Here is a 19802-nt window from a genome sequence, read left to right as displayed (position 1 = left end):
ACACACACACCCAGTTCTCTCTAAACCTCGAGAGATATTTCAGTTGCACCACAGATAGCTCCCTTCTTTTTTGGCGAGGAGGCAGTTAATGCTGGAGACATGGCGACAGTTCAATGCGCAGCAGTCAAAGGCGATCTGCCTCTGGATATCGAATGGTCTCTGAATGGTCAACCAATCGTAGACCCTGATCATCATCGTGACATCGTAGTAAGGAATAGTGGTCAACGTGCTAGTACATTGACGATAGAATCGGTAGCAGCACGCCACGCTGGAGTATATTCCTGCAGTGCCAGTAATATAGCTGGTGCAGTATCCCACTCAGCCGATTTGTCCGTCAATGGTAGGCGACAAACCGGAAATCTAACGGGGATGCATGCCTCATTTGATCCGTGTGCCTACTCTCCTCACCTGCAATTATGAATGATGCCTGTTTGATAGGCCCATCTTTCTTCCATTATCTCACTATAATTTTTATTTACTTGCTGTTAATGTAATTAGTGCCACCTCGCATTGCGCCATTTGTCGTTGCGGAGAGAGCTGTCAATTGGGGTGACTCAGTGTCAGCTGTTTGTACTGTTGTGAGTGGTGACACTCCTTTGGAGATCTCATGGGCTTTCAACGGTATTACTATCACTGATGGCGATGATAATCCTCGCTTTTCTGTCACTGTTACCAAACGAAATAGCCTGATGTCTATCGATTCGGCAAATCCAAGTCATGCCGGAGAATACACATGTGTAGCATCTAATGCTGCTGGGGGAACGAGTTATTCTGCTGAGTTGACAGTCAATGGTAGATCCATTAGAAAGTTTTTTTGTGATGTACCGATTCCTTCCTCAACTCCTACATATTCATTCGCTGTATCCCACCGATATTTGATCATCTCTGCTAATATCAACTGAAGTTTGTAGTGATAGGAAGGTTCGTTTGGGCTAATCGTTCTTACTCTTCGATAGGAAAACTTGAACTTTTTGGCTAGATAATTATAATGTTGAGGGTAGAGATCGGCCGTGCATTCTCGTCAGATTAATGAGCAGTTGAAAATTGTCGTGTTTTCAGTCGCGCCTCAAATTTCGCCTTTTACTATCGCTGAGGGACCAGTAAACTGGGGCGAATCAATCAGTGTTCCCTGCTCAGTCCTCAAAGGTGATCAACCAATAGACATCACTTGGGCCCTCAACGGTGTGCCAATTCGGCGAGACCGTAGTGATATTACTATCGTCGCAACAACCCGAAAAAATAGTATCCTCAGCATAGATTCAGTATCAGCTGGTCATGCAGGTGAATACACCTGTTCAGCGTCAAATTCCGCTGGCGGAACAAGTCAGTCAGCGACACTCGCGGTCAATGGTACGTTTAATATAAAAATGCGAACCGAATGACGAAATAGAGGTGTTGAAACCTTGAATGTTTTATAAAATTTCCTCCTCACATCCAACCAAGATGAAGCCGACTCCGAGACGAAAAAGCCGAGACTCTCATTGAAATATTGACGTAAACAATATTACAATCGCGTCTTTTATTTCTTATTTTTAGTTGCTCCGCAGATAGTGCCTTTTGTGATGGGCGATGAACCGGCAAACTGGGGGGACGCTGTTACCGCGACTTGCACAGTCTTCAAAGGCGACTTTCCAATTCACATTGAGTGGTCATTGAACGGCGAACTAATTCGCAACAATTACCCTGATATAGTAATAAGTACGTCGAGTAAACGCGTCAGTGTCTTAACGATCGATCAAGTCACAGCACGACATGCTGGTGAATATTCATGCAGCGCCAGCAATGCAGCAGGCGGAACGAGCTATACAGTATCACTCATTGTCAATGGTACATATACAGAAAATCGTACCTACACACTCAGTGTAAATTCCGAGATTTCAAACGTCATTTATGAAATTACTAATCTCATAATAAAAAAAACGTAAATTACAACTTTGAAAGCGTATATTACGATTTTGATCTCGTAATTTACGATGTCAATCTTGTAAATTGAGGTTTCCCACACGTTAATTGGAAGTCCGAACTTGGTACATTACGTGTGATTCACGTTTCCATTTCCGTAATTTACGGTTTCAATCTGGTAAGATGAAACCGTAAAATGATGAAAGTCGTAATATGTTTTCAAAACCGTATCTTACCGTCTTTTAACTCGTAATTCACGTTATCAGATTAGTAATTTACTAGATGGGAAACTTGATAAATGATGTTTTGAATCTGGTATTTTACGATTAGTGTTGTCTGTATGCAACTTGTGTTTTTCCACAAAATAAAGTAGAAGAAAGAAGATTAGGTTAACTATATTTGAGACGTGTTATTCCCAGGCAGGTCCCATTAAACTCTCCACAATCCTGTCATAATGATTTTCATAAATTTTATTCCTATTATTATACAGTCGCCCCGCAAATAGCGCCATTTGTGATGGGTGATGAACCGTCAAACTGGGGCGATACTGTCACCGCAACCTGTACCGTGATCAAGGGAGATAGACCGATTGAGATTGAGTGGTCACTCAATGGCGAGGTCATACACAATAATAATCCTGATATTACTGTTAACACTGGTAAAAGTGTCAGTTTATTGACGATTGATGCAGTAAGCGCTCATCATGCAGGCGATTATACTTGCTCGGCGAGCAATTCTGCAGGAGGAACCAGTTATTCTGCCTCTTTAGTGGTGAATGGTATTACATTGTCTTGTTCATTCTTGCAATATTCGGATCCCAAATTTCCCAGTCCTTATCATAGTCTTCCCTGAAAGCTCATTTGGCAGACTTTCTCGAATCGCTTACCGATTATTCATGCGAGTATTTTTGTCTTGACTTATGAAGGGACAAATGATTAGAGCATGTTTTCTTTTGACCAGAGTAAAAATCATCTATAGTTTACTCAAATTTTTTCATTATTTGAGAAGATGGGCTTTCTTTTTTTTCATGAAGAAATCGACAATTTAATCTAATATTGAAGGGTGATAAAGGGACGCAAGCGTTAGCTCACCTTCAGGCAGATGATGAATCGATTTTTCTCGCGAATTGAATATCCGGAAAACAATTCGCATTTGAAGTGTAGGTTGAAATCAGGTAGGATGGGGATTATTTAATGATTATAATCGTTGTGCACTTGCTGATCAGGCCGATTTAGGGTTCATACAATTTCAGAATTATATACACACTGAAAATATTGACCGTCAAATACGAGTTTCAAAATATACATTATGGTTTCAAACTCGTAAATCACGGGGTTGGACCTTGTATTTTACGAGTAGAACACGTAAATAACGAGCTCGTTTGAAAGCATAATGTAAGTTTTGAAATTGGTAGTTTAGTGTTCTCTATAAATGCTCTTAAAAGAGACAAAACTTATTAAACTGGTATTGTTTAATTTAGCATTGTCTACAATGATGTGAGTGTTATTTTTACTAGTTCGTCCAGAGATTGCTGTTTTCACCTTTGGTGAAGAACCATCGAATTCCGGCGATACTATTTCGGCCTCGTGCACGATTGTAAAAGGGGACTATCCTATTTCGATCGAATGGTCATTAAACGGGGTACCAATATCTCGAAACTCTGACATAAGTATCATTAGTACTAGTAAGAGAGTGAGTGTCCTGACTATTGATAACGTCTCGGCTCGACATGCTGGAGAGTACACGTGTTCGGCCAGTAATACTGCTGGTGGAATGAGCTACTCAGCTGCATTAGCTGTCAATGGTATTTCAATTGAATTTTTCAATTTTTCAAAGCGCAGGTTTATCTACGAAACGATCTACACTTCCTCCACCTCGACTCAACACCCACGCATTTCTCTCATTGATTGTTGATTTTCTGGATAGCCTTAGTTGCTCCGGAAATGGTTTCCGTCAATTTCTGTGATAAACCCCAAATGTAGTAGATACGGTAACAGCTCGTACACAGTTTTCAACGGTCATTATCTCATTGATATGCAATGGGCTCTGAATGGTGAACCAATCATGAAGGGGCAAATATCATTCTTGACAACGTAAGCAAATGCGTTAGCCTATTAACTATCGATGGAGTATCAGCTAGACTCAGCTAGTATGAGTTATTCATTAATATTGACTGTGAATGCAAATGAGTATGAGATGATGAGGGTATTGAATAAAATTTTCTAAGCTCTCTGTGTAGATTTTCTCATAAGTCCTTCAAATGGCCGCTCTTGTTGTCCAATTACCTCACGCTCTCCTTCATTTGCGATTTTTTTTTGGGAATTCTCAGTGGCCCCAGCAATAGCTCCCTTTACCTTCGGCGATGAGCCTTCCAATGCAGGAGAAACCGTGACAGCCACCTGTTCTGTGCTCAAGGGTGATTCTCCAATAGATATCCAATGGGCGTTGGATGGCAAAATGATCGTTAAAGGACAATCAGATATTAGAGTTGTTGATGGGGGTAAACGTGTCAGTATATTGACTATTGATGGAGTTTCTGCTAGACATGCTGGGGAATATACCTGCACTGCTAGCAACGCTGCTGGTGGCACCAGTTATTCATCAATACTCGCTGTCAATGGTACTTCACTGTGAGACAATAATGATATCAACAAAAATTTTCAACGATTTTCGTGTAAATTTTCCCAAGAGACGTTCCCTTCCACAAATCATAAATAAGTAGTTCCAATCCTTATTTTGAACTTTATTTTTTAGTTTCACCTCAAATAGCCGCCATTTCATTTATCGACGGTCCAGCAAGCTCCGGGGACCCCGTTTCTTTGACTTGTACTGTCCTCAAGGGTGACTATCCAATGAAACTCACATGGCAACACAATGGCGAACAAATAAAACCTTATCATGATGATATAGTAATCAATAAAATCAGTAAACACATGAGTGTTTTGAGTATAGAATCAGTGATAGCTAGACATGCAGGCGAATTCAAGTGTGTGGCGACCAACAACGCTGGCACTGCCAGTCAATCAGCAATCCTGAGCGTCAACGGTAAACTTCGGGAAATCATTGGCAATATTTATTTTGTTTTTTTGTTGTAAGAAATTGCCCTGTTTTGTGAGGAAGAAAAGTAGCACGACCGCTTCACTTCTGCTTCGTCTCTGATGGTACAAAACAAATCGTTGACTTAGTTAAACTGTTGAATTTTAATCATCCATGTTGATCGATCGCTAGTGTTTCTCAGTATAATTTCTCCCTAAACCGCGATCTTCATTTTAGCAGCTACTTTTACAGTACTGACCGGTGATCATCTCATTGAGATTGGTCGGAAACACATTGAGCATTCTCTTATATTATAAAAAATCGAGATGTTATGATTGTCAGTACAAAGAAGAGCATCAGTCGTCCAGTCAGTACCAGTAATGTTGCTAGTAAATACAAGGTGTACGACACCACAAGCAGTCAACAGTACAATATTTCCTAACCTGCTGTAATGTGAGACGTGATCCAATTGATTTCATTCACTCACTGCCCAAAAACCAAACCCTCATCCTTCAGTATTCACTTTCATTTTATTTCATCAACTTACTGGCCGTTTGATATTTTAGTACCACCACAGATAGGTCCATTTTCGATGAGTGATGGCCCAGCAAACTCTGGGGATATGGTATCTGCTACTTGTTCGATCACGAAAGGTGACTTTCCGGTGGAAATCTACTGGCAACACAATGGAAAGAATCTCGATCAAACCTATCCTGATGTTTCTCTTACCAAAATTAATAAACATATGAGCGCCATCAGTATCGAATCGGTTGCTGCTAGACACGCGGGGGAGTATACTTGCATCGCGAGTAATCACGCTGGCAATATCAGTCATTCAACCACACTTACCGTAAATGGTAGAGGAGTCGGATTACTTCTTATGTTTATTCATTGCGTGTATATAACAAAATGCACTCAACCAAAAATGCACTTTTTTATGTTAATCCCATTAACGCCATCCTTCCATTCCATCTGAACCTATCAACACACCTAGAACTATTCCAATACTATCAAATTATCGTGAAGAAATTTATCAATTGAAAACAAATTTTTAGTTATACCGCAGATCCTTCCATTTTCATTCGGTGATGACCCTTCCAACTCTGGTGACGCGGTATCGATCACATGTTCGATATCAAAAGGTGATTTCCCTCTGGATATTAACTGGGCATTCAACAGCGAGTTGATAACCCAGCAGGGTACAGACATCATAATAACTGGTGGTAAACGTCATAGTACTCTGGCAATTGATTCAGTTACTGCGGCACATTCTGGTGAATACACATGTACTGCTTCGAACCGGGCTGGAGCAACGAGTTATACCGCTATGCTTGCGGTAAATGGTACAAATACATCCCCAGATATTTCAAGTTTTACCTTCAATATAACGTGTGCTCCTCCATCTCAATCCCAAACAAAAACAACTATCAGCAAAACATTTTTTATATAGCTCGTTATGTTTAATTGATTCACTTTTTTTTACTGTACTCATCAATACATGAAGAGTTCGGGCAATAAGAACCAATTATCAGATGTAGAATAGGTTCCTTTGTCCCATTCGGTAATGAACCCTCGAATTCGGGCGAATCAGTATCGATTACGCGCCCAATATCGAAAGACGGAAAGATTCTCGAAATCAATTGGGCATTCATCAAAACGTCAATAATACCGAAAATTATTGGCATCATGATAACAAATAGTAGACGTATCATAGGAGTTTGGCAATTGAATCAGTTGCTGCAGGGAATCCGGCCAAGTAGATCAGTTCACACAGGCTTTGGGTAAAAAAGCCACTCATTTACTGAGACGTTTCAGATTCTTTTCAATAGCACATGGTGTTCGTGTTCACGTGCATCCCAAAATAAATGAGTTAGTTCATTAATCAATCTTCTTTCATGATTATTCTTATCTGAGCTGAAATGTTGGTTTAGTTGCCCCTCAGATCCTTCCGTTTTCCTTCGGTGACGAGCTTTCAAACTCAGGAGATGCAGTTTCGATCATGTGTTCAATATCGAAAGGGGATTTTCCTCTGGAAATCAGTTGGGCGTTCAACAGTGAGTTAATAACACAACAACGTACTGACATAATAATAACTGGTGGTAGACGTCACAGTACTCTGGCCATTGACGCTGTTGCTGCGAAGCATTCCGGCGAGTACACCTGTTCTGCTTCAAACAGAGCCGGCGCAACGAGCTATACAGCTAAACTTGCTGTTAATGGTACTCTTGTATTTCCGGAAATTTAAAGTTTCATCTTCAGCACGCCATGTATTCCTCACTGTCCGCAACAATATCCAATCCTATTACTCATTGATTTATTACTGATTCCTGTCCATCAAGTCTTTTGTTTATCGGTTGCCCTCAGAAGACTCTCTGATAAAAGAATTTCGTTAATATTACACCGGCTTGGGAATTTTTATCTAATGGCGCAGCTGAATACGGTGAATTGAATTGAGCGATGAAAGTTACAGAACGCTTCAACTGAAAAGTTTAGGTTGTGTCAACTAGATGATTATGTAATAGTCAGTTAGTCAGCAGGTATTTTAACTAGATGGCGCGTTGAATCCACTTCAATTGGGTAATTATTACCAGATTTTCAGTTGCTTAGAACGGTTCTCGCTTCGCGTCAACAGAAAAATCCAATAGAAGCAAATATGAATAAAATAGGCTAACGGTTGAAGGACATATTATTTTGGAGGTTTCATTTCTGAAAGCCCAATACCAAACAATGAATGGAAATAAAATGCGCAAGGGAATACGTCCAGTTGACAGAATCTAACCCGTTTATCAGTGTGAAAACCTGTATTTATTATTTGTTTGAAACGGTAATCAACCAATCGAAAAGCTTTAAAATTGAAATACTACTGCAATAAATCATCAATGGAGATCTTCGGACTTGTAATAGTAGAAAAATGATTTCTTTGTTGATAATTGATGGCGTCACTAAGATGGCGAGTACACTTGTGAGGCTATAGCAGGCATGGGCAAAGTCGGACCCTCGGGAGCCGGGGCCATAAAACCCTATTAGACCCATTATTAGAAATACAATACCCCAATTGCGTGGAGCCCAGCGTAGTCAGGGTGGGAGTAGCAGCGTGTACGAAGTGGGGCGCAGTTAGACGGAGAGAGCACCGCTATAGCAATAGAACTGGAAGCACTAGTCGTTTAGCGGCGGGTGTAATTGACGACGGTGACAGGACAGTTCATCCTCGGACCATTTCATCCGAAGATAGTTCATCACCAATATCAAACGATTGCTCATCGCATATCGTCGTCATTTGAATGTGTATTGAATCCACTTAAATTCGGTAATTATTACCAGATTTTCAGTCGCTTAAAATGGTTCTTGCTTCACGTCAGCAGAAAAATCCAATAGGAGCAAATATGAATGAAATAGGCTAACACTTGAAAGGATCCACACACGTCCCATCATTCATGATGATGGGACATGTGTGGGAGATTCGATTAATTTTGTCGTATCCCTCCTTGGGATCGGATGAAGTATCTCGAACTGAAAAATTTTAAGACGAAATATCCCAAGATGAAATGGTTGAGATGAAATATCCTGGGATGAAATAGGAAAGATAAAATATCATAATCTTTGACGACATGGAAGTTCGATTGGAAAAATTCTTCATTATAGCGACAAAATCAACATATCGCTTCATAGAGTTCTTTGCATTATTACAAAATGATTGACTGTTTCAATGGAATTATTTACATCATCATAATCATCAATTGAATCGTCATTCTAGTAATATACTAATAAAATTCGTATCGTGTATCCAAAATATGTCCGTCGATTCAAGGCAATATCTTCGCACCTTCGTTTTTGGATTAAAAACAGACAACGTTGTTTTCAAAATGTTTCTTAAAATAAAAATCAGAGGACATTGTCCCGACATGTATGTTCGTATTCTGTATCCTCGTCAAGTCAATTCCAATATTTGTTAAGAAAATAGCAAAGGCTAGCATTCACATCAACTTTCATGTGAGTAGCCTATTTATTCATTCAGTTTTTTTTTTCATTTATTTTTATTTATCTAGATTAATGCCATTCGCTTGATGCCCACACAAAATACAATTATACAATACGAGAAATATAATAGGGTATTTTGTGGATAACAATTCAAGTTTTTGGAAGGTTAGTTTAAACTTGATTACTCAAAAAATATTAAGTTGGAAAGCTATAAGCTATTTAATAATTTGTAAGGAAAAATGAAATCTTTGAAAAATTAAAAAAACATCTTCACCTCCAATAGATAATACGAAATAGTTTTGGGATATAGGGTACGCGAAAATAGCAGAAAATTAGCCGACTTTCACATGACACGGATTACTGAACAATTCAGTATGTTATTCATTTCATAAAGAGGATAATGATTAATTAGGAGCTCCAATGGAATTGCGAAAAACGACGGGAACACAAAGAGAATGCCTTTCTTTTTGTCTCGACTTTTTTTAAATTACAGTCATTCCAAAACTGTTGCCATTCTCATTCGGCGAGGAACCACTTAACTCAGGTCAAGTAGTAACAGTACCTTGTGCTGTAATCGAAGGAGATGCTCCATTGAAACTACGATGGACATTGAACAGACATGCAATTTCACCTCATTCGGGGATAGCTGTATTGGATCTAGGAGGAAGGGGTGCTATACTAAGTATAGCATCTGTCCAAGCTGCTCATGCAGGAACATACACGTGTATTGCTGAAAATAAAGCTGGAAGGCACGAATTATCCGCCGATCTGATAGTCAATGGTGCTTAATGAAAAACACACGCTTTATCGTCTAATTTATTTCAATACTTATGATAAATTTTTTATGAAGACCACGCCAACCAAATGTTTTTCAATTTCAATCTGATGCTTATTATGAGTATTGTTTTTTCTTTATTGCATTCATTATTGTAATTTAGTGATTCTTTATTTTTTTTATATCCCAATGGATTCTGAGACCGTCTAACATATTTTCTCCTGATTGAAATCGCAAGAAATTTGCAAACGAATGATTCTCTACAGTTGCACCACATCTCCAGCCTTTTTCTTTCGATGAGACCAATTCCGGCGACCTCGTTATCGTTCAGTGTGCAGTAATGAAGGGAGATACTCCAATTTCATTGAAATGGTTATTTGACGGACGTCATTTAGAGGTCAATGATGATGTTAAGATTACGTCAATTGGTGATCGAGTGTCGGCGTTGACGATACCATCTGTTAGTGGAGAACATGCTGGAGAGTATGCGTGTATTGCCGATAATCCAGCCGGTCGGGCAAGACATAGTGCACATCTCAAAGTTAATGGTACTTTGTGCTAAGTTTTCAATCCCTCTTGAAACAAATTGACTCTTAATCTTCGGTATTGTTACAGTGCTTTATTGTAGATAGATTATAATCATGAAGACTGGCACGGTTGAGTAGTGAATTTATAAAAGCAAATCAGAATGTATGAGAAGCGAGGGACTCTTAACTTCTGAAAGAGTCATCTGCCAACTGATCTCAATTTTATTCTTTTGAGTCATCCAGTTGCTTTAGAGAGCTACCAACAATTTTTTTGCAGTCAATGAAATCAATGAAAAGAAATCAAGATATATATATGGGGTGTTCCATGCCAAATCGACCGCTTTTCAACCGGATTTCCCAATTTTTTCAAATTTGTTTACCCAACCCAAAAAAAGTTACGAATTAAAAAAAATAGTCATTACTCCTGCCAAACTACTCCATCTACAATTATAATGACTAAGATTACTGTTTTTTACACTTAAAATTGAAAGAATTAAAAAATAATGCAGCAAATTATTTATTAATTTTGTCTCTGACGTTTAAATTTTTTACCAATTCTGTGTTCATTTGAGTTTGAAAAGTTTTTAGCATATATCTTAAGACTATAGTAGCGTCCAGGGTGGCAAAACATCCACTGGCTATGATATAATAATTTTTTTGCTATGATTATATACACAGTTTAATAAAACATGTTTAATCAAAAAGGGCCAGTATCTGAGGATTTAATGATTACTTAGATGTGGACAATTATAATAAGTTGAGAAGCCAATGTTTGTTTGAGTTTCAACTAAAGATGGAGTAATGAACGAATATTTGTTGGTATGTTATCTATTGTCGTGATTTTTATTTGAATAGGGTCACTGAAATAATGATGTCAGTTAAATCGTTTATCTTTTTGGATGGAATTGAAAGGACCCTATAGTTATGGTGCCACTCGATCGCGGAGTTATTAGCCCCTCGCTGACAACGATATAAGTTCCAAATGGATGAGTAGATTCGCTTCAAAATTACGGAATGAATCATTGTGATCTGGAGAAATTAATGAAGAGAGCGATTTTATTGTAAAGAGAAGTGATCTACAATGAAAAATTTCTCATTTTTAATACGTTTAATTAAAAACGATATCTACAAAATGTTTGTACGGGTTCTCTCTTGCCATTTTACTACAGAATCATGTATTGCATTACTTTCGGTTGCTACATGTATCTCAAGCTCAATGTTTTGTATGTATTCCTCTAGCCGTTGGGATACTGGAAAGAGTAGGGACGATTTTAATGAACATCCTCCAACCCTGTATGGATTTTTAACGTAAATTCGAAAAGAGTGATTACTACCCTTGAACGCAATGGTTTTGTAAACTACACGTTGTAATAATACGTTTTCCAATGCTACATTCCCCGCCAATTGTTCCCATCCTTCGTCTGAAAAGAAATGTCGAGCTCGTGCTAGAAAGAAATAATAGTAATTTGTGTCGCAAGGCCCGTAAGCAAAGGTTTGTGATCAGCGTGAAGTTGTCGCGCGGCAAGCCTCGTCCTCTGCCCACCACGCCGAATCTTGCAAAGTCATACGAATTTCAAATCGACACTACCGGGCCGTGTGGCACAGGCTATTTTTTGTTATAAATGTCCGTGCAATGGACGAGGTAGGGCGGAGGAAAGGGCATGAGACCCCCCTCTGAAGAAAAGACCACAAACAAAATATTGGAAAATTGACTATAAGTAAACAACATTGATTGCATATTTTTTTGTCAATTTTTTTTCTAATGAACAGAGAATATAGAACGAACTATTGCCGAATGTCAACTACTCCCTGCTTCCACTAGGAAGCTTTTTTGGTAACTTGACCCGATTTAGCTTCGTTCTTTTCAGGCCTCAGCCCGATAAGTGGTACTTGCAGGCCTAGGTCTACTAGAACTAGGTTAGTTGGGCCTTATAACATCAATGACTATAATATTATAACAATCAATCGGCCCATCAGCTAATCAGAAGACGAACAAAAAGTTGACAATCACAACAATCATTAATTCCCGATCACTTTTATGATAAAGGATTCGCTAGAAAAATACGTTTCAGGCCTTATGACATCAATGACTATTTTTATTGAGTCTTAAATTAGTTAATGGCGTAACTAAATAACTTCACAAAATGACTGAGTATTTGACATTATTTTGACGTAACCCTTTCAACGGAAACCGCAGGGCTAACCTCTGTGGGCTAGTTAGCAACTGACTTCACGTCTCCGTCGAATTTTTCAGGTTATGATCTGTAATAGCTATCTACCGATCAGCGAGAACACCCCGAAGACGCCACTTAACGGGCATGAATGACAAAAAATACCATAGTAGTGCTTTTGCATTTTTATATTAAAATTTCGCAGTCCTACCTCGCATCACTCCATTTGACTTTGGGGATGAAACAATCTATTCCGGCCAGGCAGCTCAACTCGCCTGTATGGTATTAGTCGGTGATAGACCGATTGACTTAAAATGGACACTAGATGGAAAACCATTATCCCCAGCGTTGCCGCACAGCATCGAAAAACCGGGTCCACGCACTAGTATCCTACTAATTGAACCGGTGACACCACAACACTCTGGAATATATGCTTGTGTTGCTACAAATCCCTCAGGACAGAAGATCCACGAAGCTGCATTGCGTGTACATGGTTAGGTTTCAACGGAAAAAATTTCAAAGCATCTGATTGAAATGAGATGTCAAACAATACACTGAGAGAAAAACGAAATTTAGTCAGAAATGTGCATTCATTAATTGAGTGATAATCTTGTAGAGAGTGGGTTTATTTGTCTTACGAAGCGCCCAATATGGCCCAAGTTAATTAAGATCGTGAATCTCTGAAGATCTGTTCACGAATATGCCGTAGGGGATGCAAGACATAACCGTTAGTTTGAAAAATGGGGCACGCTAATCATTTAGACATCAAATGAAGATTATTTAAGATCTATAAAACCTTCTCGTGTGAAAGCTATATACCGATCGTATAGTTATCATGTCATAATTATTGTCCAGGGTCAGGATTTAAAAAAACGGGGTCTAGATATAAAACAAAGAAATATGAACCACGTATAAGAGTCAACAATATACGGGAAAAGTGACCGAAGTGCGGTGGCCGTGCGGTTAGAGTGTAGGGGGTTGGCACATGAGATTCGTGGGTTCGATTCCTAGTCGGGGAAATGCCAGGGGTTTTTTAGAGATAGAATTCGCTCTAACTTGCACAGGTTTTCATCGTACGAGCGGTAGTCTCGAAAGGGACGACTGTACCTGGCCAAGGTTTTTTCCCATGAGGTTTTCCCTTCGGCCCTCGGCGTAATTGCGGTACAGGGGGAACTGGGGGTGGGAAATGTAAAAGCCCGAAAGGGTATACATGTGTGGACAAGTTTAGTTTAGTATAATTCAAGTTTGACAGTCAAACGGTGAACGAGTCTGAAGAAATTGAATCTCATTTTTTAAAGAAAACAAAATAACATACGGGAAAAGTGGTAAAAGTACCAAGGGATGACTCTTTTTGCTCTGTGTACGCAATCTTTATGAGTGTCGCGAAAAGTGATTGATCCAAAGTGTTACAATGAATCGTGTTGGATTTTTTTTTAATCTACTTGGATTCTATATTCATGCGTTAGAGAAGGAGAGACCGAGGTGAGCTTTGAATTTAGGCCTTATTTCACGATCGTTGCTACTATACCCCAGGACTTTCAAATTTCATCGCGGTCTCCCCTTAAAGTGATTCTCGATTTCTCATTATTCCACTGGAATCATTGAGGACTCATCTTTTGAGAAATTAAATGTTCGATGAAGAATATTTGGAAAATGTACTTGAAATTTTGAAAAATTGTCTTGAATAGTTCCAAAAACATGTTCGAAATGTCACGTCTCTTAATTAATTAATAATTTATGAATTAGAAGACTGGAAAAAACTTAATACCGAAAATGTAGTAAAAGAGTAAAGTATCTAAACACATTATTTTCACGCTGTAAAAAATAGTTCTGCCATTTTAATTTGGTAATGCAACACAAATTTATTTGACGCGAGAATGTAAATGAGCATTTCATGCAGAAATTCCAAGGAGATAGATGGTCCAAGTATATTTATTGCAACGACAAAAATCATTGATTTTCCCAAGTAAATTTTCAGTGTAGAACTAAACGAATCTAGTAGAACAATTTTTTTTTCTCTGTAGAGTAGTATAAATTAATGTATCCCAAGTTGACGTAATAATTTTCAATTTTTTCGAATAACAGATGGATTTATCTGCAATTATTTTATACAAAAAAACCAAAACGGGAGCTTCACTTTTTTAGTAAGAAAATTTAAAGATATGTATGACAAACTATGTGGCTCTGAGAAAGAACAGAAAAAACATGGATTAACTATAGAAAATAGTTCCTTCTGATTTTGTTCGGTTTTAGAAAATTTTTAAACTCCATTCGTAGTAGGAGTATAGGATACGTTCTTTGCAAGGATATCTTGTAATCTGTGTGAAACAGACATTTTTCAAAAAATTCGAAAAATTCTGGGAAATGTTTCTCATGGGGTAGAAAAAAAAAACAAAATTTTTGGCTACATCGAAAGGGGTCGAGTTCAAAAGTGGTGATTTTGGCGAGGAATGCTTCATATAATATCGTACTGATTCTCATGAGCAGTATTAAATTCCAATACTCGAGACACTTTTTTAAGATTATGACCTTTAACAATTAATTTGCACAACAAAACCAACCAAAATGCATTACTAAATCTTTCATTTTAAATAAATATAAAATGAAAATCCCTAAAAATTGATTTAACTTCTGATAAAATTCTGGTAAACATAATAATTAAATCGAATGCAAGCAGATAGGGCTGTTGATTTTCAACAGACGATGTGGCGTGTTCCATCCATTGAGATTTGAGTTGGATAACTAGACAACCGAATACTCTACTTGTGTTAGCAAACACGTTGGGTTCTTACGACTGCATATGATTATATTTTATTGAACCAACAATATTTACAGTTGAGTTCAGTATTTAATACGAGGATCGAAAAGAAAGGTTCCACACAATTCAGTAGATAACATTAACTGAATTTTTCTATCGGTTTGATGTCCTATAAGCTTTTTCTATCTATTATCCATTTTTATCAAGCTCGATGGTTTCGGTTGTTTCAACGGCTGATTCTCCATTCTTTCCGATCAATCTTTTTGATTCAATGATTCGGTTGAATGGATTTTTTTTATTGATATCGATTTGCAGAAAATCTTCACCTGCATATGACCCCGACTAATGATTCATAATTGTCCGAAAATTGAGAGTTTCCAGTCGAGTAAATTCCATTGGGTTCTTAATTATAGTTAATCAAGTAATTATTCATATTGATCGAATTGATCTAAATATTTTTGCTCTGATGTTATCAGTTTTGTAGTTTTTCAAATGAATAAGTAGTTGCCATTCATATTAACATTGAATTTAATTCCGTTTTACAAAACTTTTTAGGGTACTCCCACCAATATTCTTGAAGGAAACTTCATACATGAATAATTGTTTAGATTTTTACCAGTTCAGACATTTTCTTTTATCCTACATAGAACTTCTACTCCTACATAATTTCCGTCCATATTGATTCAATCTTCGCGATGAATCCCCGAAGAGATAGACCACAAAAAAATAGACCAATTTTAATTTTCCTATGGTCCATTATGTTGGGTAGGTTTTAACACGATTTAGATGTGTGGAGTATTTTTTTCCTGGTCTATCTGTTCTATGTCTCTGTGCCTACCTTTTGCGATATCGAATCCTGAACGTGACTCGGAAATGCCGAATAGGATCAATTAAGGTAGTTCATTCGAGCCACTACAAGTCAAACTAGAGTATTGTTGACTGTAACTAGCGCGATAGCTCGGTTTGGAAACATTGCTCGATAACTTGTGTTACGAGAATGACCATCTCCCTGAGACTCTGCAACCTCAGTTGAGTTGTTATCACAACTAATTATGACAATCCAGGACTTAATAAGTGTCACAATTAATTATCTTAATTTATAGGCCATTTCTTAATTTATAGGCCATGAATCATAATTCGTTAACGCGCTAACTGTTCTTTAACATCTACACATATACATTGGAAATAGGATAGTTCAATTAAAACACAGTTAATAAACTCAAATCATTACTTCTTTATTAAAATCGCACCAGGAAGAATACCGTCTGAACTCTATCAATATCTCCAAGAGACTAAAGACTAGTCACAAAGACCATAAGAGCATTCGTTCTCAAATATGAAATGTGAAATGTGAAAATATGAAATATGAAATATGAAAACAAAGAAAGAACCCTACAATGGTTTCTTGTGAAACCATTGTTTATGTTTACACAAACTCTGAAGCGACTCCGTGGAGCCTTCCGTATCGATTCATTTTGGTAATCATCATAAATCAGTTCAATATATATTTATAAATTTTGACTTGATAGCATAGCTCAAAAAATTTCATTTAAAACTGATTCTTGAAGTGTGTAAAACTGAAAGAAGCGGCTGAGAAAAATCTAAATTGCCGTAAGACTTCATATTAATCGTTGACAAATAAAACAACAAAATCTATCTGTATACGAATATTCATTAAAATCTGATGGTTCAGCAGTTTCGCTGCTGGATAGAACTACCTTAATGACAATAGCCATTCGGGAAGAGCATGCTTACACATGGAAATCGCTTTGCTAGGTAGTTTTCAAATTCCAATGAGCAAAAATTGGACTTTGCAAAATTTGAGAAATTTTGAATCAAATTTATGTTGACGTTCACTAATCCTGTGGTATAGGAATAATTCATGACCCTGAAGTTTGCTGAAAATGATCTTTATCAGCGGATATTTCAGTGAAAAATCGAGGAATTTGAAAATATCAAATTTTTTTTTTAAAGCAAGAGATTTAGTGGTGATAGTTGCCAATTATAAAAAAATATTATTTCAAGGGTAAGTTTCATGAAATATTAACTTTTGAGAGCAATTGACAGTGGATATCTAGCTTCGAAAGTGATTTAAAAAAAAAAAGAAAAAAATGTCACCATTAGAATTTACCCCAATATAATGGTGATATTTTTTCTTTTTTTCCCCATTCTAATTCCCGAAGTTTAATCTACTGTCAAAGGATAAATGTTTGTCAAGGTTTAAATTACGTTTGAGTAGCTCGATTTGAAAAATAAAAAAAGTTACATTTACAGATTTTCATAAGCATCTGGTGACATTTCGAGTTTTTTCTTACAAATGTTTAATTTGTGAGATATACAATGTTCTTTCAGAGCGACATTAACAACCGAAAATTATATCAAGGTTCCCTTCACACAAATGAGTTTGTCAAGTTTTCCAGAAATAGTATTTTTCACGCCTAGGACATAAAAAGTGAATCTCACGAATGCGACTTTATAGTCCGAGTCGGAGACGAGGATTATAACGCGCATGGGTCAGAATCACTTTTTTCGCCATGGCTATGATGCTCTTTTATGTCATTGTGGCCGAAAACGCGTTTTTATCCGAGCGAAGCGAGGTTAGAAACACGTTTTACCGACCGCAATGACATAAAAGACATGGCGTTAATGATGATCAATGCATCTAAAGAAATATTGAAGAAAAATGACCGCACATCGCACGTAATCCACATGGGAGACGGATTTGAGATGAATTTCTATCGAAATTATAAGAGAAATTATATAAGAGAATAATTACCGACGGTAGTGGCCGTGCGGTTAGAGTGCTAGACTAGCATGCCAAGGATCCGGGTTCGATCCCGGGCACCGGCGGTCAAAAATTTATAGCGCTCTGATCTCACGGTTTTACTGCCGAGCGGTAGTCCTGTCAAAAGGACGACTGTACCAGGGCAGGTTTTTTCCTCAGATGAGGTTTTCCCTCCCTTCAGCAAATGCGGTACAGGGGGTTGGGGGGTGGGAAGGGAACAAATCATAAAAACCCGAAAGGGTATACGAGTGAGAGAAAAAAATTTATAAGAGAATATTCCGAAACGTTTTATTAAATTTTCGAATCTGTCACTAAAAGATAAATTAGATAATTTTTTTGGAAACTGTAAAATCTAAAATTTCACGAATCATTATGCTCAGGAATTTTTACGTTTCATTCCGTAAATGTTACATGTTTCTTGTGTAATTTTTATTGAACTTTTCTCTGCGTGTGACATTATGTAAACCATAAGTTTTTAATATTCACATTTGGTTAAAGGTAACCTTTTCGACATAAAAAACAATGGCAATGAAGCAATATATATGCATCATTTTACCCCGAAAATGGAGGGTGAGGGTGGGATAGGCATCTTATACGCGACATCATGATGTTGATCTATTTATTTATTATAATGGGAAAAAATCCGGTTAGTATCGCTAGGGTCTCGTCTATAAAACCTGAGAAACAAAATTATCCCCCGACGCTTAAATATAAATAAATAATTTTGGACACCCTATAACTGCCGATCTGTTCGAAAGACTACTCACTCCCTGAATGGATGACACCATAACTTCAAGATGAAGTCGGCTTTACATAACTTTGGCATTCATTTAAATTGTTATATTATTAAAAATCAAGTCAATTACTTCAACTGGTTTGTAAAGAGACAAGTGACAGTAATTGATTTCGAATAATTTCATGGATTCCAAGTGAATATATGTTTCATATGCAATGAAGTCACAAAAATCATAATAAACAAAATTCAAGAATTGAGAAGAAATGGGGCACAACGAGTCGGCTCTAATTTTCGAAATTTTCAGATTTACAAAGCATCGAACAAGATCATTTTTTAATTTTATATTTGATAAAATATCTTACAAATGATCCAAAGTGCGAACTATATTTAAAGAAAAAAATCATTCACCTCGTCAACAATGCTCTTATGGAGGGTGAAATCGTCAATCTCACTTTCAAGGGAGGAAAAATAATTTTTTATTGTATTGTTTAATGTCTATATCGAGATGGGTCGAACCAAATAAATAGTGAATTTTTGGAAAAACCAATAAAAATTATGACTGAGATATAGTTTTTTTTGTGGAAATGTATGCGACATTTTTCTGGATATATATTATTTCCATGTGAGTGACAAGTGGGCATAATAGCACTTTGCAATCTCAATGGGCAGTATGCAACTAGGGCTTTCCATTCGCTTCGATACGTTTTATTAATTTCGGATGACTTCCAAGCGGCTTTAAGACTCGACTTAAAAAAATGACTTCAAACAGTGGAAATCGGGTGGTTACGGGGACTTTGAAGACTTCAATGAATTTAAATGATTTCAATGATTCAATGATTTGCCATGATTTTGGGAGTGAGTAGCCCCTGCCACATATTTCACACGCTGAGAACCGATGGGAGACTTGGACAATATTGAAAGAAAGTCATTATTGATTCATCATTCCGTAGAAATCCAAGATGCGTGACGATTTCGATGACAAAATATACATTTATGATAAATATTAACAGGAAAGGGTATTTCAATGCACATTAGAGGGTTTAATGATCATGAACAATATTTTTAAAAAATTCCATTGTTATACATTGTGAGATATGAATGAAAAGAAGACGTGTGTCAAATTATGAGTTGGTA

At 37.3% G+C, this 19802-nt stretch overlaps 1 protein-coding gene across 2 annotated transcripts in view; it reads left to right on the top strand.

Annotated features, from left to right (window-relative positions):
* Positions 1-10762, top strand: part of LOC105267013 (Down syndrome cell adhesion molecule-like protein Dscam2) — a 74859-nt gene extending 64097 nt beyond the window's left edge. Inside the window, exon 10 of one of the 2 annotated variants that reach the window (XM_011305580.1) lies at positions 9958-10762. In XM_011305580.1, the coding sequence (XP_011303882.1) occupies positions 9958-10253 (296 nt within the window). In that variant the 3' untranslated portion in view covers positions 10254-10762. Of the gene's footprint in view, positions 1-1536; positions 2235-9957 lie in introns of those variants that run through there. The other variant, XM_011305579.1, reaches the window with a different exon arrangement.
* The last annotated feature ends 9040 nt before the right edge of the window (positions 10763-19802 follow it).

This window comes from Fopius arisanus, unplaced genomic scaffold (genome assembly GCF_000806365.1).
Source record: "Fopius arisanus strain USDA-PBARC FA_bdor unplaced genomic scaffold, ASM80636v1 scaffold00043, whole genome shotgun sequence".
NCBI lineage: Eukaryota > Metazoa > Arthropoda > Insecta > Hymenoptera > Braconidae > Fopius > Fopius arisanus.
This window is presented reverse-complemented; position numbering and strand designations above follow the sequence as displayed.